General features: G+C 42.3%; 1 protein-coding gene across 2 annotated transcripts in view; it reads left to right on the top strand.

The window, feature by feature from the left end:
* WLS (Wnt ligand secretion mediator) overlaps positions 1-22,395 on the top strand; it is a 110,922-nt gene that overhangs the window by 60,023 nt on the left and 28,504 nt on the right. For both annotated transcript variants that reach the window (XM_036026270.1, XM_028511820.2), the window contains exons 3-6: positions 11,671-11,795; positions 17,423-17,584; positions 18,695-18,831; positions 21,689-21,857. In XM_036026270.1, coding sequence (XP_035882163.1) covers positions 11,671-11,795; positions 17,423-17,584; positions 18,695-18,831; positions 21,689-21,857 — 593 coding nt within the window. The remainder of the gene's footprint in view (positions 1-11,670; positions 11,796-17,422; positions 17,585-18,694; positions 18,832-21,688; positions 21,858-22,395) is intronic.

Genomic DNA, 22,395 nt, shown 5'->3' with positions numbered 1-22,395 from the left:
GGGGGTCCCACCTGCAACCTTGGTGTATGGGACCAGTGCTTTACACAACTGAACTACCTAGCTAGCCAGGGCCTATTTACTACTGTTTGACTCTTACATTAGTCAAACTCAAGTTTTTATCCCTTATCACTCCAATTCTATTGGAAGTGCCCAGAGGGCAGGAGTTGTTTTATTGTTTCTTTTTGCCATAATGCTTCAAGTATAGAAGGCAGTTAAATAGCTGGTGGCAGTTTAGATTTCTACATTCATGAATTGTTAGAACTAGAAGGACCTTAGTCATCATATGATTCAACTCAGTATTTAAAGAAATAATGTAATATGTAAAGCAGCTTACTCAAACTGTACAGCTAATTAGTGGCTTTCCTAGAGCAAGAAACAGGTCTCCTGATGTGTGACATAATGGGAAAGAACTTGAGCTGTGGAGCCGGGCAAACCCGGGCTCACATTTTACGTCCCCCCACACTAGCAGTGTGACTGTGGCCTCAGTCCTCATTTTGAGCTTGTAGAATGCTCGTTTATATCTGGCTGGCGTCTACGTGTGGCTGAAAATGTCTGCACATAGGAGGCACTCAAAATGGGAGGTTTTAAGGATCATTGTTTTATTTTTAAAATGCAAGATACTCTTTATAAGAGACTCACATTTCTACGGTCTTTTCAATGTTAGAAAATGTAGCCCTATTGCTTTTGGTGAGAACTTAGGAGGGAGAGCAGGCTAATAGGCCCTTAGGAGGATGCAGCTTATGATGCACCAGAAAGAGAGCACCTGGTCCCGCCAACAGAAAGGGTCACCGGCACAATGCCTCTTGCCTTCTCCTGTCACCCCTCAAAGTAAGGGAGTTGGGTTGGTTTGTCCAGCACTTCATAATGGAGTGCCTGCCATGCTGAGAGAGAGACTGGCGAGGTGGGGAGGTGGGGTGGTGGGGGAGATGAGCAAGCCAACTGGCCCATCTTGCTTCAGAAGTGATAGGAGCCTAAATGATCACAATTGATGTGGTGACAGTAGGGGAGGCCATTGGCCAAGGGAGGACGCCACCCAGAGTTAGTATTCAGAGGCAAGTTTGTGGAGAGGGATGCATGGAGAGGCTGACAGAGGCAGAGGGGTTGCCAATATTACCCAAAAGGAAAGAAGTTATTTCAAGAGAAAGACTGAAGGAGATGGCTAGAGAGAGAGAGAGATCTTAACACTCCTGTTAGTGCGGGTGGCTTTTATTGAGGGAGGGGCAGTGGAGGTGTTTTGGGGCTCAGCTGAGGGTCTTGGTTTATTACTATGTTTCCTTCTCTCTCTCACACACGCACATGTTTCTGCACCCTCTTTGTGGTGTGAGAATCTCTCCGAATTTTAGAAGCCTGGGAGGAAGCCAGATATTGTCCCATTGCTACCCAGAGCCCAGGTCCAGAGAATGCTCTGGCTGATGGGTCAAGGGGAGAACCTGATCTACAAATAGAACCCCAAAAGCCAAGTGCAGTAATCCCCCCCATAAGCCATACGAAACAAATACTCTGTGTGAGTAACACTGGCCTGACTCCAGCAATAACACAGCTGTTGAAACAGCTTAGTCACCGGGGCGATGGAGGTAGTGTGGCGCGGGAATGCTGGGGTGCAGCAATCTGACATTTAGATGGCTGGCAGCAGCCCTGAGAGCCTACACAGATCTGTGGGAGAGGTGCAGAGAGGACCTGCCTCCTGTCCACAAGTGTTCCCTTGTTTCTTTTGAAGCCCAACCATAACCCTGGGCAGGGCAGACTGAGGGGAGGAAGAAATGGTTCACTCCTTTTGGACACCTGGTCTCTCCCCCTTAATGATCCATGTTTATTTCCTGAATAACTTTTCTTTTTCTGCAGCAGGCTAGGCAGAGTGTAATTTTTGATATGGTGAAGGGGGAAAAAGTGTTCATGTGTTTTATCTATAAATCTTAGCTTCTGATATCCAGGTCATCTATGAAGAAATTACAAAGGCAAATCCAGGCCCTTCTACCTGACCTTGCTGGGATTCCTTTAGCAGCTTCGTCTGCCAAACTGTTGTCTAAAGGCTCTCGGCAGATCTGAGCAAAATACTTAGTTTCGTCAGGATGTGGGGAGAACTAGTAAACTGCCACGGAGTGACCCCATTCCTCTTCCAGCTCTTTGGAGAAGTGACCTTGGTATTTTCTCTTTATCCTAGACTTCTGCACTGTTTGTTTTGGAAGTTGTTAAGTTAAATTAGCCATTCCTTTCCCTTCCTGGTTACTGTATGAGAATGCAGCTGTCAGTCTGTGAACTCTGCCATCAGCTATTTTTAGATTCAGCGTGAATGAAGCTCTCTTCTCTAATTGCCTTCAGAGGGAGAGGGAGAGAAGAGGGGAGGGAGGGAGGGAAGGAAGGAGAGAAAGAGAGAGAGGCAGGTAGATTTTCACAACCATCAGACCAGCTGTTCTAAATGCTGTGTGCACTGTCAGTGTCCTGGGGAGAAAGCAAAGAAGCCTCTGTGTGTTTCCTCCCTTGGCTGTCAAGATTTTCTTTCCACATTTATGTTGATTATGGTCAAATAGGAGAGAGCTGTTGCCACATTTGTTTCCTAGTGTTTTAACACTCACCGGTTTGGGTGGTTCTGATTTCTCTAGCTTTGCTAGGAAAAGATTGGTTATGTTGAGTTCATATTCCTTGAAAAACAGGCAAGGTGATATTTTCTATGAGATTAGATCATCTTAAACATGCTGAGAAGTGTGTAAGTGCAATGGGCTCAGTTTCCTCTAGATTCCTAGTCTGCCTTTCACGCAGCTTGCAGGTCTCCTTGCTTAAACACCCTTCCAAATAAAATGCTGCAACATGCAGAGCAAGCTTCTTCCCATTGTCACCAGAGCCTTCCTGCTCTCCAGCCTTGGCTGTTCTCTCCCCTCCTCCCTGAAGACACCATGCTATTTTGTGCTTCCATGACTTTTTATGCATGTGGCTTCCTCTGCCTGTAATTCCTTCCCCTACTTGTTACCCAGTGAACTCTTACTCATCCAGTGATTCACAGCGGACCATCATCTCATCTGGATGAAGTGATCCAGAATATCATGTAGTCCATGCTGCATTCCTTGTCCCCCTACCTAGCACTCTGGGCATCTTTATGTTGACTGTGTACTTCATATGTACTTCTAAAGTGGTACTACCCACATGGAATTATACTTATTTAAACATAGGCCTGCCTTCCCCACTTTACTGTGAATAATTGAGGGCAATGACTTTGCCTTGTATGTATTTTTATCCCCACTATTGTGCATGGAAACTAGTAGGTGCTTAAAAATATTTGGAGCAAAAAAATTGAACTGGATTAGATGGTCCATTTAGTGTTAGGGTTTTCAGAGGTATATTGATTCCATCTTGGAGGCAGCACTGGCTGTTGGGGTCTGTGAGATGTGGCGAGCAAAGAGAATTAACCAAACTGGGTGCAGTTCACTTTCAGAACCACAAAAGTACAGTAGAGACATCCAGTAGGAAGTGAGCACCTGGATTTGAAATTCGGGAGGGAAATCTGAACTTGAGAAGGTGGCTGGCATCCCAGGAGCGGATGAAACACCCTCAAAGCAAATGTGCTGAGTTAGAAGGGGAGAGAGCTACTCACCAGGTTTGGTTAACGAAGATAGTTTTTCTATATTCTGTGTTCTATGTTCTACTTCAGATTCATTTGTTTACAAAACAATTGATGTCCCAGCTACTTGTCCAAATGCATAGTCTTTAGCAGTACCTTAGAGTACAGTAAGGATAAGTGAATGTTTTCTAACTGAGATGCCAATTTGCAAAGGGCCTGATGTGAGGAATGTTTCCCCCATCCTCATCGTGTTTCATAAATTGGTATTTTATTACATTCAGCTGACTTTGCCTAGGGGGTATTCCTTCAGAACATAGCAAAGGACCATTTTGATGATGCTTAGAAAAATGTACCCTTACATGTAGAAAATACTTCTCCACAATGCAAATGCTGGGCAAATGAGAGAGGTGATATGAACTAAACTGTTAGGCTGGTTTGCGAAATAATTGTACTCATTCATTTTTATAACTGCTCACACCCAGGCCTGTAGGCCATCTTAAGAAAACACCCAGGGCCAAATTTATAATTAGCTGAGTCCATTTTTACCAGACCTAGCCATGGATATAGGACAGAGTTTGTTTTGTTATTTCCTTAATTGAAAGCGTCAAGAAAATACAAGCCAGGTCAGAGAGTTTTTGATTGGGAAAGGAACGCTGGCATAAATAACCCCAGATTATATGTCTGCTGGAGGCTGGTCTGGGCGTCCTCCTTCAGAGGTTACCCAAACAAACCCTGGTGACTGACAGGCTTCCCTATGGAATGTAGGAATGCATATGGGCACTTTGAAACCTCTTTAATTTTTTTCCCAGGGCAAGGGCCCAGGGAAATCAAGGTTTCTCAGGAAACCTCTGACAGCCATAACATAATTCTTTATTTCCTCTCAATTTGACTTCCCCTGCCCCCTTTCCCCTTTATTTCCAGTTAATTGGTCAACAATATAACTTAACCATCCTGAGACTGGAGGGAAAGGGAACTAGTATTTTTTTTATCTTTTCCTGAAGACATGCTTATTGATTTCAGAGAGAAGGGAAGGAAGGGAGAGAGAGAGGGAGGGACAGAGAGGGGGGGGAGGGACAGAGAGAGGGAGGGAGGGAGAGAAACATTTGATGTGAGAGGAACAATGATTGGTCGTGTCCTGTATGCACTCCCAGCTGGGGAAGAAACATGCAACCCAGGCACGTGCCCTGACTGGGACTCAAACGTGTGACCTTCCAGTATACCGGACAATGCTCCAACGGAGCCACACCAGCTGGGGTAGGGAACTAGTATTTTTAAGTGTCGGTGTGACAAGTGGTCCTGTCATCAGCCTTGAGAAGTAGCCTCCACTATTTCTATCTCGCAGAGATGGCAACTGAGACTTATTCAAGGTCACTTAGCTAGAAAGATATAAAGACAGGATTCAAAAGCAGAAGATCTCTTTGGCCCCAAACATTTTGTGCTATCCTACCTGGCAAGTGCCCATTTCAAAATGTGTGCGACTGACGTATTTCACTTAGCATAATACCCTCTAGGTTTATCCATGCCGTCACAAATGTTAAGATTTAATTTAATGGCTAACACCTGAAACTAATACAGAATAATACCGAATGTAAACTGTAATTGAAAAATAAAATTTAGAAAAAGTGTAAGTGAAAATCATTTGATGACTTCCTCAATGAAACCTTGCCTTTCATCACTTCATTCTCCCCCTTCTGGCACCCAGGGGTCATTCTTTCAATAAGCAGCTGCCCCAACTTCTTGGAGGTGCTCCGATTCTTTTCTAGCTACTTGTCTCCCCATCATTTTTGCCTCACTGAGAGGACTTGCTGTTCTTTCTGACTTTCCACTCATCTTTAGAAAACTGATGGGCAAATGCTTTTTTGATGCAGAGCAGAACACTTTAATTAACTAGTACAGAGATAAATGCTTCCTAAGGATATGATTGATCGATGCTTCCTAATATGGAAAGGCACAGGTCCTTCCACCTGGGTCCGCCATCTGGGTCTGTTTCTGCAGAGCCCTAGAGCACAGGTTTCCTCATGTTGGAGCACCGCCCCCATAACAGGATGGAAATAGTAAGTGTCTGTCGAGAACCACAGTGCCTTTCCACACCTCCCTTCTCAGCATTCTGAATGAATTTTCCACCCAACCAAAATATGTCTCCAAAGCCGTTTGAGAAGAGTGAAGCTTGGACAGCCCACAGTATAGCAAAGCTGCTGGTCTGATATATTGTGGAAAATCGTGCATTTCAAATCTATAAATGCCCTATGCTGACACCTTACAGATCTTCACCAGGAAACTGGTATAACCAGTGTCCTCATTTTATAGGGAAGGTTCTCCAGGTGCCAGAGGTAGCCTACCTTGGCCTTCCTGCCATTCTCCCAGGGAGTTCAAATTGGATCCTTCACTTTCATTATCTCCGGGGGCGGTGATGGTGAGGAGGAGTATCCCAGGAGTCATGAAGCTGGTCTTTTATTACATGCAACATAGTCATTAAAGCTGAACTTTATTTCCGAGTCCATTGGAGGCCGAAGAGAAAATGATTCAGGTGGCTGGCTTCACAGCTTTGCTGGGTTCCTTAGCCCAGTGCTTTCCTCTTTCTGAGTTTTATGTTCCAGGTTTAGATAGGGGTTTCAGAGTGGAAATTTCCATGTTTCTGAAATCTGGTAATTATTTTGAGTTAAAGGTCAGTATAAGAGCTTCAGTTCCCTAATAAAATTATAACAATTGCTAATCCTTTATGCATTCTGCACTGCTCTAAAGAATTTTTGATGCAGTAACTAATTTAGTGATCACAAAATCCTGGGAGGCAAGTCTTATTCCAATAGATAAGTAACCTGAGCATTTGTCTTGGTGTGATATCTCAACATCCAGTGAAGGAGGGTGGGAGGGTCACTTGAACTGGCTATTCTCCTTGTGGTTTCTATTTATAAGTACACCATGAAAGACAGCAAAAGGCTACAACTGTAGGCCAGGAAGCTCTAGAAGCTTTGAGTCCAGTGTTTCTAGGGGTGTGACTTTCAGGTCTTGTCTTCCCTATGTCACAGGAATGATGCCACCTGCTTCAAACTACATAGGAAGTAAATAGGTAATGTGTGCAGATTAGGCAAAACCTGTGAAGGAGTTCATGAACAATAACAGAAAGCTTTAGAAAGAATTTCCTTTGAACGAAGAGAAAGGAATGGTAGTGTGGGGGAAGTGTGAGAATTGTCCCCTCCACAGAGTGACTCAGGTGGCCTCTTGTTTTATTAACCGACCTGCACAGAGATTGTGTTTCATTTTGTTTTAGTCATTTTTTTGTTTTTAGTGAACCAGAGATGTTATGAAACCTCCCTCAATTAGATATCTCATAACAATTTGGATTTCTGGCTTGTCTTGGAAAATGCAGGTCTGGTAAGGACAACCTGTACTGCCTCATGATGTCTACATACTGGAGCCAAGAGCAGCTGCCACCAGCAGACGGGAGTTACTCCCCTATCCAAACTCAACCTGTCCCCGATCACACATGTAGTTATGGGCAGAACCACGATGTGAACCAGGTGTCCCCAGGCTTCCATCTCCATGTTGTTTGGATCACATCATGCCGCAGCAGTCAGTTCTCTGAAAGGGTGCTGTATTGGTTTTGGCAGTTCCTCCCGTCAAAGCTTAGGTTAGGGAATTCCAGATATATTACAATCTCTGCTTGTAGCCACCCAAGAACATTGCACAGTTCTCTCCCATAGAAGCCTGCAAGGGATGTTTGGTCAGAGTTGAGTGGTCCTTTGCACACAGTGTGATCCATTCAACTGTTAAGTTTCTTTCAAATTCTACTGGTTTCTACCAACAAAGGTAGTAAAGGGTAGTGGGGCTTTGATTTGGGTGATCCAGACCAAGGTTTAAGTCCTACCTCTGCCATTGTATTGCCATTATTACGGTGCATCGCTATGTATTCTTGGTTTTCTTGGGCAACTTATATAACCTCTTCTTCATAGAATGAGTGTAAGAACTACAAGTTTTTATTAAAGACTTACATATTGATATTTTGTGACTAGTTTGAGGGGCTTGTTTCAGCACAAGTTAGCCAGTTTTCTTTAAGCAATACAAAAAGATGGTTGTCTTTTAAGACAATTTCTAAGTGGTTGTCTTTCTCATGTTACTAATTACAATATAACTTTAAGCGACTTAATGTCTGAGGATCTTAGTTATCAACAGGAAAGAACCATGCCCATTTAATAGAGTCATTGGGAAATTAAATGAGGTATTTAAGTGAAAGCAGGGGAGACATAGGGGCTTCATACAGAAAAGTTGTACATGAAAACAGCGTTTTAAATTTTTGTTTTTAACAGCATGTATTAAAACAGCGTTATAAATTTTTGTTTTTAACAGCATGTTTTGTTTTTAACAGCATGTATTTTTAACAGTTTGGGGATTCCCAACAGACGGGAATACCTCAAGCTGGGAGCAGAGTTGGCCAGGAGGCCAACCTGTCTGGCTTCTCTCTTTCTGAGGTGCCCCTGCTCCGAAGCAGGCCTATCCCTAAGATTTGCGGGGGCCCAGGGCAAGAACACCTATGGCTATATGGCTGCCATATGTCTAAATACTTAAAAGTGATAACAAATTGTTAAGAGAAATAAGTTCTGTCATCTAATTGCAACAAATCTGCCTTCATAATGAAATGGAAGGCCAGGTTTGAATTTAGGAGTCTTGGACTCTTTGGAATTCTGTGCCCAAATGTGACCAACGAGAGAGTGTGGTCCCCTAGAGGCCTTCTGTTCCCACCCCAGGTTCATCCCAAACAGGAAAGCGGGGGTGGGGGGCCTGTGTGCTTGTGCGTGGACACCCTAACCTCCAAGCCCAATCTTCACTCATGGCATTTTATAAACAGCAGCCTCTGACCACTCCTGCACCCTATGGTGCACTTATACTTATGTAGTTTCCCTTGGGAGGTCAGATTGGGGAAGAGGCCCCCCTGCCAGGCCATGGAAATCACTTCAGAGCTGACTGGGTAGGATAGTCTGGGTTCCCAAGTACCTAGAGCATGGTCTAGAACTTGGGGGTGGATTTAGCTCTTGGTGGGCATGTGCCCTTTACTAAGGTTATCTCACCCCATTAGGAAGGGGACAGCTGGAAAAGGACCAGACAGATTTGGACCTTTTAAAAGTGTGGGGCTCATTCCAGACTTCTAGTCAAGATGGAGGCATAGGAAAACATGGCTCGAATCCTTATACAACCGCAGCAAAAATTATAACTAAACTACAAAACAACTATCACTCAAATTCATCAGATTACAAGCTGTATGGAAGTCCGACAACCAAGGAATTAAAAAAGTCACATTCCTTCAGATGATTAGGAGAAGCAGAGCTGGGGAGACACAGAACAGAGGTCCCACACCCATATGTGGTGGATAAAAATTGGGAAGGATACCTTGAGACCAAGGGATCCCAGCCGCACACCAGACCACTCAGCCCAGGGTTCCAGTGCCAGGAAGATAAGTCCCCATAATTTCTGGTGAAAACCCACTGGAGGTTGGGGTGTTGGAAGAAACCAAAAGATTCTTAGGAGTTTCCTCTCAAAGGTCCTGCAACAACAGTCTTAGGACTTATACAGACTCTCTCCCTCTGGGCTCCAGCACCAGGGCAGCAGCTGGAAGGGCACCAGTGGCACACAGGAAGGAACTGAAGTGTCTGGCATCACAGCATGTGCTGGGGGACAGTTTCCTCCTGGACAAAACTCCAGGCCAGGCAGAGGTATTGTCCCCTTTCTGAGTCCTCCCCCACACAGAACCACAGAGCGGGGATACCTTAGCTGAGACTCCATCAACCTGCTTCACACAGGCTGCCCCACCCAGGTGATTACCTAAGACTTTATCCCATCCAACTTACTGGTGCACTTTTCTACAAATGGCCACACTACTAAGACAGGCGGTCAAACAGCTCTCCTTAATACAAAGAGACAAACACAGGGAGGCTGCCAAAATGCTAAGACAGAGAAACATGGCCCAAATGAAAGAACAGAACAAAACTCCAGGAAAAGAACTAAACAAAGTGGAGATAAGCAAACTAACAGATGAGGAGTTCAAAACACTGCTTGTTAAGATGCTCAAGGAACTCATTGGGTACTTCAACAGCATAAAAAAGACCCAGGCAAAGATGAAGGTTACACTCAGTGAAATGAAGAGAAATTTATAGGGAACCAACAGTGGAGTGGATGAAGCTGAGAATTAAATCAATGATTTGGAACATAAGGAAGAAAAAAAATATTCAATCAGAATAGCAAGGAGAGAAATTAATCCAAAAAAATAAGGCTATTTTAAGAAGCCTCAAGGACAACTTCAAATGTACCAACTGAACACTTACTTGAAAAAATAATGAAAGAAAATTTCCTTAATTTGGTGAAGGAAATAGATGTGCAAGTCCAGGAAGCACAGAGAGTCCCAAACAAGATGGACACAAAGAGGACCACACCAAGACACGTGATAATTAAAATATCAACAATTAAAAATAAAGAGAGAATCTTAAAACCAGCAAGAGAAAAGAAGTTAGTTACCTACAGGGGAGTTCCCATGAAACTGTCAGCTGATTACTCAAAAGAATCTTTGCAGGCCAGAAGGGACTGGCAAGAAGTATTCAAAATGATGAAAATCAAAGACCTACAACCTCCACTACTCTATCCAGAAAAGACACCATTTAGAATTGGAGGGCAGAGGAAGTTCTTCCCAGACAAGGTAAAACTAAAGGAATTCATCATCACCAAGCCATTACTATATGAAATGTTAAAGAGACTTATTTAAGAAAAAGAAGATCAAAACTATGAACATTAAAATAGGAATAAATTCATAACTGTCAACAATTTCATCCAAAAAGCAAACTAAGCAAACAAGCAGAACAGGAACAGAATCATAGGTATGGAGATCACTTTGGATGGTTATCGGCAGGGGTGGGGTAAGAATGTGGGAAAAAGTGCAGGGATTAAGAAGCACAAATTGGTAGTTACAGAATAGACAGGGATATATAAAGTACAGTATAGGAAACAGAGAAGCCAAAGAACTTATGTTCATGAGCCATGGACATGAACTATGGTGAGATTGTCAAAGGGAATGGGGGTTGCCGGGTGGAGATGGGCAAAGAGGGAAAAATTGAGACAACTATGATATCATAGTCAATAACATATAGCTTGATCAACAGAGGCTAAAACAGACAAATGTATAGATGCAATTTTTATTAATCTAAACTCCTTAATGAGTACTGCGGTGAGTTAAACCTATTCACGGTCCTTACTGATATGGAAGAATATGTGAACATTTATTTCTACAATCATGTGCTCATTAATAATAAGTCATTAATTTGGGGAAAAAACCTTCATCTTTTAGATTAACATTTTCCACAATGTAAAGAAGGGGTTTTATGGTTTTAGAGAAGTAGCAGATCTTATGTTTGAGAGCTTATTGGGTGTAACTTTAGGGAGGGTCCTTTCAGACTAGGGTATATCCAGAAGAAAGCACCAAAAGTACTTGAATCATGTCTCTGAGGGGGTTGAAAACCTGGTCATGTTTCTCAGAGAGAAGAGAAAACACAGGCAGGTGAGGTATAGCTTTTAGTACCTATGCTTTAATACCTATGGCTTAAAAAAAGTTATTTATTGATTTTAGAGAGAAAAAGGAATGGAAAGATAGACAGAAACATCAATTTGTTTTTTCCCTTATTTATGCATTTATTGGTTTTCTTGTATATTCCCTGACCAGGGATTGAACCCACAAGCTTGGTATATCAGGACAACACTCTAACCAACTGAGCTACCCAACCAGAGCCCTAAGCACTTTTGTGGAACAAGGACTTCGCCTTCCATGTGACTCCTATGGGCAGATCTAGGACTAGTAGTGCAAGTTACAGGAGGATAAGTGCTGAATAAGTCAGAATATGATTGTCCAAGCTGCCTCAGAGAGAGTGAGGACCCTGTCTCTGCATAGCGGTCATAAAAGAGGACCCAGCACCCAGCCATGCATCCCATGACTTTTAAGTCTTCAGATTTGGAGTCTCAGATTCTGAGCTTGATAGGCACTAATACATTTCTTTTGTCTTGTTGGTCCTTGTGGCAGAGCCTATAAGAATTTTTGAACAGTTTCCAAAGCCATTTCTGAATTGTGACTATTTCTTGTGCAGGAGATAACGCAGAAGTTTCCATGGATGTTTCCCTGGCTTACCGTGATGACATGTCTGCCGAATGGACTGAAATGGCCCATGAGAGAGTGCCCCGAAAACTCAAATGCACCTTCACATCCCCCAAGGTAGGGTTCCTTGACATCTAAGTTGATAGAGTTTTTTGTTGTTGTTGTTGTTGTTGTTGTTGTTGTTGTTTTCAGTTTCCAGGTATGTGGGAAGATTTGCTTTACAGTTAACAGACACGTTCCTTATTTATTAGCATGCATGAGCCACACTCTCCGTTGTCTTAGTAAAGGGCCGGTAGATATTTCACATCCCTGCAAATATGGAAAGACTATAAGGAATGTCTGACTGAAGTGATTTAATTGTTTCTCTGAAATACTTACCTAAAAATAAATTCTTCATTCTTTGGTTAATAGCTAACCATGTCTGAAGACCGTTGCTAAGTTATTTTGAGGTATAAAAATCTGTTGATACTAGATTAATGCTGTGTCTGCTTCTCTGTTTCTTAGGCATCTCTTTGCTGCCAAAATTAATGTGCAAGTATGAAAACCAAAAATCCCAATGACCATGGGCAAAAGAAGGCAAGGAGGAGGAAATCTAGTCTTATTTGAGACCTCAGTCTTCTAACCCATCTTTCAGACTCTCCCTTCTCCAGTCCTTCCAGGAGGACTCATTCAACCACCCATGGAAAGGAGATTACTATCCTGCATTGAAAACAGGGAGATATTTTGGGGAGGCAGGGGCAAAGGCTTTAGATTCCTCATAAATAAAAATTCAGGGATTGACTCCATGACTTTTAAGGATAGTGGGGTCTGATGGTTTAAGGACCAGATCAGAATTAGCTGGAGGCCCTTTACAAAAGGAAAGTGCTGCCCTCATGCATGCCTCCCTGACGTTCTGACCCCAGGCTGCTCTTGAGAATCTTTTGAAAGTCTCTGTAAAGATGAAATGGAGCCAGAGTTACCGTTACTCATGGTTACTCACATTTCTCAAGGGTGCTAACATGGCACACCATCAATGGCAGGTGATCTCTGATGGCTCCTCAGGTGCAGAAATGGCCTCATTTTCTTTGTGTGAAGTGTGGGAGAGACCAGGCTCCACAGGAACACATTCTTGAGTATGTCCTTTTGTCAAATGACATCTCCAGATCAACTGCACCGAAAGGATTTGGACACTTTTGTAGTACCCACTCCATTGTCTGATTTAGTTCCTCTCCTCTCTTAGCTTGGCTTTTCCTAACTTTGCTTTTGCCTATAACTAAAGTTGGGGTTCCCTGTGGAATGATTGGTGAGAACAGCGGGTTGAAGCCTCTGAGTACAACGCCCCTGTCCTGTCCAACCTACCCTAAAGAGGAGTAATATGGGGCAGGTTCACAGTATTTATTTACATTAGTTAAAAGTGTAGATTTGGAGCAAAATGTACGTGTCTTCAGTTCCAGGTTGTATAACTTCCTGTCTGCATGACATCAGGCAAACTGTCTGAGGTCCAGTTTCTCTTCTGTGAAATAAGATGATAAAAACTTCTGTGGAAGCTTCATAAGGACAAGATAAGATAGTGAACATAAGCAAGATGACCGTGTCATTAACATGCAGTCTGGGATGTGCTTGAGAATGAAAGGGGGTGTTCATCACTTGAGCTACCAGGACTCTCTCTCATGGGCATTAAGCACCTATTGGGGCACCTGGCATTTATTAAGTCTCTTTTCCCAGGTTCCCTAGATTAGAGCCACAAAGAGTATGGTTTGAGAACCAATGACTTCAGCATCACCTGAAAGCTCATAGGAAATGCAGATTCCCAGGTCATGCCCAAAGCCTACTGGATTAAAATTTCAGGGTGTAGGAGCAAGGAATCTGTTTTAATAGGATTTCAATTCTTTTTCTTTTCTATTTTTTATTATTTACAATTTTAATAACTTTTTTATTGTTCTTCAAGTACAGTTGTCTCCATTTTCCAGCCACCCTTTGCCCCGCCCACCCCCTCCCCCACCATAGCAGCACAATTTACAATAGCCAAGTGCTGGAAGCAGCCTAAGTGCCCATCAGTAAATGAGAGGATCAATTCTTTTTCTTAAGCTTGATAAAGTTTGAGAGCCACTGCCCTAGACCCTTTTCTGAGTGCCAATTATAGCGCACCCCCCCCCCCCCCGAACAAAAAAAGCTATCTGGAATTGTTTGCATAGACCCTTGGGGGCAATTGGTGGGTAAAAATGAAGGGCAGAGAGAAACTGGAGGTAACAGGAGAGAGGAATATCTGACATTTTCAGATCTTCTCGTGTGCAACAGAGAAAATTAATTAAAACCTTTCTAGCGGTTGCTGCGAGTTGATTGCATCTTTCAGCAGTGAGATTGGTTGGCTATCTAAGCTAAAGGATATAAAGCTTTGGGATATGGAATTTCATCCTCAGAAAAGGGAAAAGTCATTTCTCACCTTACTTACACACTTGGAGGGCACTGAGAAGCAGAGTGAGGGGAAATCATTAAGAAGCCTGGAACTGCTCCTTAATGCTGGTTGCTTAATTATCTTTAGGATGTGTTGATCCCTTTCAAGAAAGTATTAAACCTTGAAAAGTGTGAAGGAAATGAATCATCAAATCTGTGTCTTTTGATTGCAGTGAAATTTAGTCTTGAGCCTGAAGATTAAATGAGAAATTGCTTTAAAGCTTTTTAGTCCCTGGTGGATTGCGAAGGTAAAAAAAAAAAGTCAAGTTGCCACCTGCTGTAATTTGTCCTAATTAGTCAGTCTCACGCTGGAGTTGGGGGAGGGCTGAGGGGGATGGGAGAGAGCAAAGAGAGCAGGGAGAGTGTCTTTCTTTCTAAATGCCCTAAATCCTGGCAGAGGCAGAACATCCGTGCATAAGGAGGAGTCCCCAACAGGATACAGTGAATTTGTCTTTGAGACAGATGGGGCAGGCCAGGATCCCAGGAGCCAGTATGACTAATTTCTTAAACTTAGATAAATTTGTCTCATGGGTTGGTTGCATTACCCTCTCTGTAGGGACAGGGAAGTGGAGGACACCCAGAGACCCATAATGGGGAACTAGAAGTAACCCTGGAGATCATCTTATTTTAACTTATTGTTTTACTTATGAGGAAAGTAAGGCCAAATGAGGTGGATGACCTTCACAAGGTACTCAGCAGGGGGCAAGGTCACAGCTAGAATCTAAGTCCGAGGTTTAGAGTTCTTTGCCCTCCTTATCACAGCACAATGCCTGCTCCAGGCATGCCTGAGGCAGTGTCATTCCTTTCTTCTGCCTGCTCTACTCACTAACCTCTTCCCCATCAGAACTGGAGGCTGAACTGGGAAGACCTGTGCCCTCAACTCCATACTATTACTTTTGGGACCAAGGGCACATTGCATAATGAAGTCAGTGGCAATAGACTAAATAAGCATTTGTTTCCTTCCCCCTCAAAGCCTCAATTTCTAGAAATAAAACATGTCCCTGGCAGGAAAACCTATCATAAAACCCTCTTCTTGCTGTTAGCACAGAGGGCACTCAGCCTCCTCAATGCAGCTTGATCTGAGGCAGAATTGGAGCCTATAGTGTATTTTTGTTGCTCCTGCAGAGGCCTAACATTAGCCCTGACCTGTATGCAAAAGAGAAAGAAAGGAGCAGAAGGAAGAAAAAAACACCTATACAGCCTGCAGCTGAAGTTGGGAAAGAAGAAGTATTCTTTACACAGAAGAATTTTTTAAATTCCACAAGCCAAGTCTAATCAACTGGTAGTTCTGATAAAAGCCCCTTAAAACTTTCAGGGGTGTCCAACCTTTTGGTGTCTCTGGGCCACAATGGAAGAAGAGTTGTCTTGGGCCACACATTAAATACATTACAACATGTAATCACCAAAAAATCTCATAATGTTTTAAGTACATTTACGATTTCATGTTGGGCCGAATTCATAGCCATCCTAGGCTGCATATGGCCCGTGGGCTGCAGGTTGAACACTCTTGCTTAGAGGATGAAAAACTGTCAGGATTGATGAGTGATGTCTGCCTTGAGTAGGGAAGGGAAGAGTAGAATTGTATAAGTATAAGCCAGATATTTGACTGTTCTACCTCTCCTTTTTCATGTGTGTCTTTTGTCTCTATACAAAGGTCTAGTGCTAGCTGGTGTGGCTCAATGGATTGAGCACTGGCCTATGAACCAAATAGTCACTGGTCAATTCCCCAGTCAGGGCACATGCCTGGGTTGCAAGCCAGGTCCCCAGTAGGGGGTGCATGAAAGGCAACCACACATTAATGTTTCTCTTCCTCTCTTTCTCCCTCCTCCCTTCCCCTCTCTAAAAACAAATAAGTAAAATCTTTTAAAAAAAAAGGTCTGTTTATCCTGGCTGGCGTAGCTCAGTGGACTGAGCGCGGGCTACAAACCACAGTGTCGCAGGTTTGATTCCCAGTCAGGGCACATGCCTGAGTTGCAGGCCATGACCCCAGCAACGGCACATTGATGTTTCTCTCTCTATTTCCCTCCCCTCCCTCTCTAAAAATAAATAAAAAAATAAAATCTTAAAAAAAAAGTCTGTTTATGGTACCCTAAGCTCTGATCCTCCAATAAAGAACTCCCCAAGGTCACAGAAGGGGCAGAGGCTCTTCATATACTAATTAGATTATAGACTCCTTCCTCTCTTCCTTCTGATTTCTCCACTGTACTTTTTACTGTGAAGATAAACAAAAAACTATGGAGGTCCTGAGAATTTAAGCTTGGGAGCAACAAATTAGGTCTTTCCTATCACTTGTTTGATCTGCAAACATAGAAAATGGTATATAAACCCAACATTGATGGCAGACACTCATCTCTTTTATCAGGAAAAAGTCCCTGGCTGCTAAAGCTCCTGCCTCTGCACACCTGTGTTTACCCCGCCACCCCTGCCCCTTGGCAGGGACTCAGGCCAGAGTCCTGGGGAAGGCGAGCAGGGTGTAGCTCTCAAACAGCCTGTGCCCTCCTCTCCAGTCTCCCACTGCCATGCTCTGGGCAGCACCTCTTCAGCTGTTTGGCAGGAAGTCCAAGAGGTTTTTATTAGAAACTGGGATTAATTTTTGTTTAATTAAAATTTCTGCTCCTTATGCTATCTTGCCTCTTGGGCAGTTAAGCTTTGGAGATAGAAAATTCCAAGTGAGCGTCGCTAACAAACTAATCCCATTATTACCTCTCATCCCTTTTTGTCTTCTTCAAATCCCAAGGGCTCCTGGAGTTGCTTCTTTTTTCTATCAAATCAATAAAAAGTAGATATTTTTAGCTTCTTGCAGCTTCTCCTGCTAGCAAAAACCCTGTAAGTAATTAGCCATTATCTAAGACTATGACGAAGGTCAGCAAGGGCTTCCTTCTGAACACTTCAGAAGCTGACTGTTGGTTCCATGGAGCCCTGCAGGTCTCCAGTGAGAGGCTGCAGCTAAAAAGCCTGCCACCCTTCCTGGTAGGCCAGGTTATTTTGACATTAGGGTCAAAGGAGGGTAAAAATGCTGAGAAAAGAGTAAAGAATTAGAAAAGATTTATGTTTTTTACCTGACACCTTAGATTCTGGCTCAAATGTGGCTAGTAGTTTTGAGCTTGTTTGTTTGTTTGTTTGTTTGTTTTTGTTTGTTAGTTTTGAAGGTGGAAAGAGCAACAAGTGGACACCATGCCTCCAGTGTGCCCTATTATCTATACCTCTAAGGCGCACCTTTAAACATTAGCTTTTAGAAGCAACGGTAAGACAAACAGTTCAGACAGTCTATTGGAAATAATAAGCCTGCTTCAAAACCTCTCTTCTTCCAGATCCCAGAGCACGAGGGCCGTTACTATGAATGTGATGTCCTTCCTTTCATGGAAATTGGATCTGTGGCTCATAAGTATTACCTTCTAAACATCCGGCTGCCTGTGAATGAGAAGAAGAAAATCAACGTTGGGATTGGGGAGATAAAAGATATTCGGTTGGTGGTGAGTGAATCTGATTGGCCCACATAGCCTGTGATACTAGAACACTGGCTAAGAACACTGGTTGTTGAGCATGTGTATGGGAAGGGACCTCGCATCTCCCTCTTCGCATCTTGGAGCCTTGGTGGTCTCATCTGACAAATAGGAATAATATATCAGATACCCATGATGGCTGAGATTATAAATTTGTGCAAGAGATTATGGTAATGGGAAATAATGCAGTTATTGTGCCCACTTAAGGTGTTGTAGTGATTGTGATTGCGTGATGAATTACACCAAGATAAAAGCAATTTTTTACATGTTTCAACTTGCATGCACCAGTATTAAAGGAAGCAGTGGTATTTTAGATTATTTCTATTTATTTTGCTTAATGGGAAAAATTAGAACATAGAGTTAGGAGACCATTTTTTTAATCTAAAAATAATCACACAAGAAATATATATTTATTGTAGAAAACTAGAAAGTACAATTGAACATATAAAACATAAAAACTACCTGTAATATCCTACCATCTAGAAATAATTACTTTGATTTTTTGATTCCAGATTTTTTCACTACATATATACATATATAATCCTTCACTTAAAAAGATTGGGATCATCCTCAATTGACACTTTTGTTCCTTGCTTTTTAAGTTTAATGGTACTCATGAATATTTTAATGATATGTTATGAATATTTCATATAATAGTGAATGAATATTACACACACACACTTGGTGCTACTGTTTAGCATTCATTGTACTACTGTATAGGTTTACCTTAATACATTTTACCAGTCTCAACTTGGGGCATCTAAGTTATCTCCAATTTTTCAAAGAAGGCCTTATAGAAAAGTCTTTGATCTTATTCTTAATCATTCTCTTACTATACAGTGGGTAGTAAGTGGGTATTCTCTTACTATACATTTTTATGCCTTTTGATTTCTATTCCTATGGTTCCTGAGAAGGGGCCAGGTGGAATCTGAGGACAGTACATGCTATAAGTGTGAAAGCTCTTGGTCTTGACAGTTTAGCAAACAAGTTCTCCCCTAACCTCTTCTCCAAAATGCATTTGCTGGTGGAAAATAACATTAAGATGTATTCACGTTCAAAATTATGTTGGCTTCTCTCTAGGGAATCCACCAAAATGGAGGCTTCACCAAGGTGTGGTTTGCCATGAAGACCTTCCTCACGCCCAGCATCTTCATCATTATGGTGTGGTATTGGAGGAGGATCACCATGATGTCCCGGCCCCCAGTGCTTCTAGAGAAGTAAGAGCTGATTTTGGAGCATTCTTAAGGAACACGGCATCGCATGATCTGCCCGCCATACTCCTGGCTTTGTGGGGTCTCTTTCAAGTGGTCAGTGTACTCCTTGGGCTAGTGATCTGACCAGGAGTTATTTTGGACATTTTTTTCTCCTCCAGTTTTCACATGCAAATTATTATTAAATTCTACAGGTTCTACATCTTTTGGCTCTTTATTCTGTCCTTGCTCCTCATTCCCATGGGCTGAATCAGATACTTCTCTCTATTACAGAGGGTTAACTGCCTCTTTCCTAATAGCCCAACCAGAAGGATGATGCTCCTGGATTTATTCATCCCCTTTCTTTCCCATATTATTGACTTTTCTCTTTTTGCTGAATTACTCCCATTATTTACAAGTACCCTCTACCATCTTCCATTCTTAAACAAAACTTTTTTTTCCATTTCCCCCTGAAGCCATCACACCATTTTTTACTCTTTGTTTTTTAAAGCAGAACTCCTCAGAAAACTTTTGTGCTTATCTTCTCCTCCTATTTTTTTCTCAAGCCCATTTCAATCCCCACCCAACTCAGGAAGCTGCTCTTCACAGAATCGCCTATGACCTTGACATTCCAAATCCAGTGGTCATTTTTCTGTCCTGGCTTTTCTGGACTCATCGTCAGCATTTGACGTGATTGATCACTCGCCTTTTTATCAGCGCCTCCTCCACCCTTCTTGTGGTTATTTATTTCTTGCTGATGATCAGTCAGTCTGCACTGCTCTTTCCAGCCAACACTCCATCCTTTTAAACTTTGGAGCCAGGGCTCAGCCTTTGGAACTTTTTTATTAGTTATGTGCTTATTCCTTGAGTGAGCTCATCTAATCTCATGGGTTTAAAAATCACCTAAATGATAACTCTTAGTTTACAGTCACCAACTTCAGCCTTTCCCAACTCTAGACCAGATGTTTGTTCCACATCTTCACTTGCACAAAAATGTAACACGTGTAAAGAACACTTCATATCCTCCCACTTCGAACTTGCTTCTCTCCTAGGCAGTCCCATCTTAGGAACTGGAAACTCCATCCTGTCCCCTTGCTCAGGCTAGACATGTAGGAGTCACCCTTTACTTGTTTTTTCACACTCCTCATCCAACCCACCAGGAAATCTGACCACTATCATATCTACTACCATCATTTCTCACCTGTTGATTGGAAATAGCCTTTCAACTGCTCTCCTTGCTTCTACCATTTCCTTCCTTATAATGTATTTACATTGCAGCTGTATTGTTTCTTTTTAGGTAAAATCAGATCATGTCACCCCTCTGCTTAAAGCTCTCTATTGACTTTGCATCTCCTTTGTCCCAGCCCATGAAGCCCTAGGAGCTCTGGACTCTCTCTGATTTTCACCTTCTGCCCTCTTCACCACCCACCATCCCCTTGGTGCTCAAACATGCTCTCACCTCAGGGCCTTTGCACTTGCTGTTCTCTTTATCTAAAATGCTCTTACCCAGACATATCTGTGTCTCAATTACTAATTTTCTTCAGGCCCTGTGCTCATGTCTCTTATCTTGGAGGCTTTTCCCTGTCTATCATATATAAAATAGCACCACTCTCCATTCTCCTACCTTGCTTTATTTTTCCTTATAATACTCATTCTCTATTTATTTATTATCTTTGCTCCCTTACCCTTCTTCTCACCCCATCTGAATGCAGATATCACTAGAGCAGGATTTTTGTCTGTTTTTTGTTTTTTGTTTTTTTCTTGCTACTATATCCCTAGTGTCTAGAATAGTGACCAGCACAGAGCAGAAACTCAATGAACATGGATTGTGGAGCAAATTAATGAAAGAATCATGTCGCTCCACTGTTGAAATTTTTTATTGGATCTTATTCTTTCAAGGTAAACTCTCTGACAAGGTACTCAGGTTTGCTCATGAGTTCAGCTCTTTTCACGTCTCTGGTCTCACGTGCTACATGAAGGCCCCCAAAGGCTGCTCCAGGTTTCTGTGGCTCCATCCAGACACTTCCCTCTGCTTGGAATGCTCTTCCACCTCCCTAACCTTGACTCACACCTCAGCTCAACTTCTGTTTCTGTCAAAGTCAGATATCCCTGTAGCAGCCTGTGCACTTTCTGTCATATCACTCATCGCACTTTGTCTCTCCGTCTGGCTAGGCACTGAATACATCTCCATGAGTGGAAAAACTGGTCCTATTTATTTAGGTATCTCTAGCCATAATAAAATGCCTGGTACATAATTTGTGTTTAATAAACATGTATTTCAGTGGTGTGAATGAAAGTAGGAATATATCAGTGACAAAATGAATGACATTGTGATAGAGAAGTAGCAATTAATAGTGTGATGGGGAAGAACAAAATAAAAACTAAACAAACTACTAAAAGAATTTGTATTTCATATTGTTTGGAGTCATTAATTATTGAAATGAATGTACTCATATAATTCATAGTTGCTGAGGATAGCATAATCATAATGGATGTTCTTAATGATCAAGTTAATAATAACCTCAATAGGTAACAGAAGATAATTATATTCAATGAGGTCTGTTTAAGAAAGCAAGAGCGGGTACAAAAACATTGTAGGAAGTATTTAACCCAAGCTAATACCAAAATAAAGTTCCAGGGGTTAAGGAGGTTAGGTTCAACTATCTAGAAAGGTCAAGATAGCTCCTTTATTCTACAGTGGTGCCAACAAAATAGGACATTTTGCGTCTCTGTGTAGAAACTCATTAATGAGAGAGCTAAGAAACTGATCGTACTGCATCAGTCCCAATATTCAACGTCTCATTTCCCAAAACTGGTTTCTGATTTTTGAAGATCTTCTTCCCAAATGAATAAAGTCATTTTCCTGATATTTTCTGGCCATCAGAGTCATCTTTGCCCTTGGGATTTCCATGACTTTTATCAATATCCCAGTGGAATGGTTTTCTATTGGGTTTGACTGGACGTGGATGCTATTGTTTGGTGACATTCGACAGGGCATCTTCTACGCAATGCTTCTCTCCTTCTGGATCATCTTCTGTGGCGAGCACATGATGGTAAGAGGAAGAGCCCCTAGGGAAGGGACAGTGGATGGAGCAGAATAAATTAGTGGTACAGGAGTAAGCTCCAGAGTCAGGCACTCAGTTTAAATTTCTGCTTCACCACTTGTTAGCTGAGGGGCCTTAGGCAAGTGACTTTAATCACTCTGACTCTCAGTTTCCTCATCTATAAAATAAAGGGTTTTGTGAGATTTAAATATAGCATACTTAGCAGAAAGTAAGCACACATATTAATGACTATTATTAGTTCTTGTCCTTTGACTTCTGCTGTGCTTGTCCCCAGGACCAAAGTAACCACTGGAGAATGTGGGTCCAGTTCTTTCCAGCTAGCAATCTATCCAGGTGGCCTAGTAATCCCTGTTAGCCTGCAATACTGACCTCCCTGGTCAGTTTGCACAGACACCAAATCATATTTCAAGAGGGATTGAAGGTACCATGGATAAAAATAAGAATGGTGCCATCATCACTCTGTGGCTGAAATGATGTACCAGCTGGAGCTGGGGCCCCGTGGCAGGCACAATGGGCTTCATAGTTA

This window comes from Phyllostomus discolor, chromosome 5 (genome assembly GCF_004126475.2).
Source record: "Phyllostomus discolor isolate MPI-MPIP mPhyDis1 chromosome 5, mPhyDis1.pri.v3, whole genome shotgun sequence".
Lineage (NCBI taxonomy): Eukaryota > Metazoa > Chordata > Mammalia > Chiroptera > Phyllostomidae > Phyllostomus > Phyllostomus discolor.
This window is presented reverse-complemented; position numbering and strand designations above follow the sequence as displayed.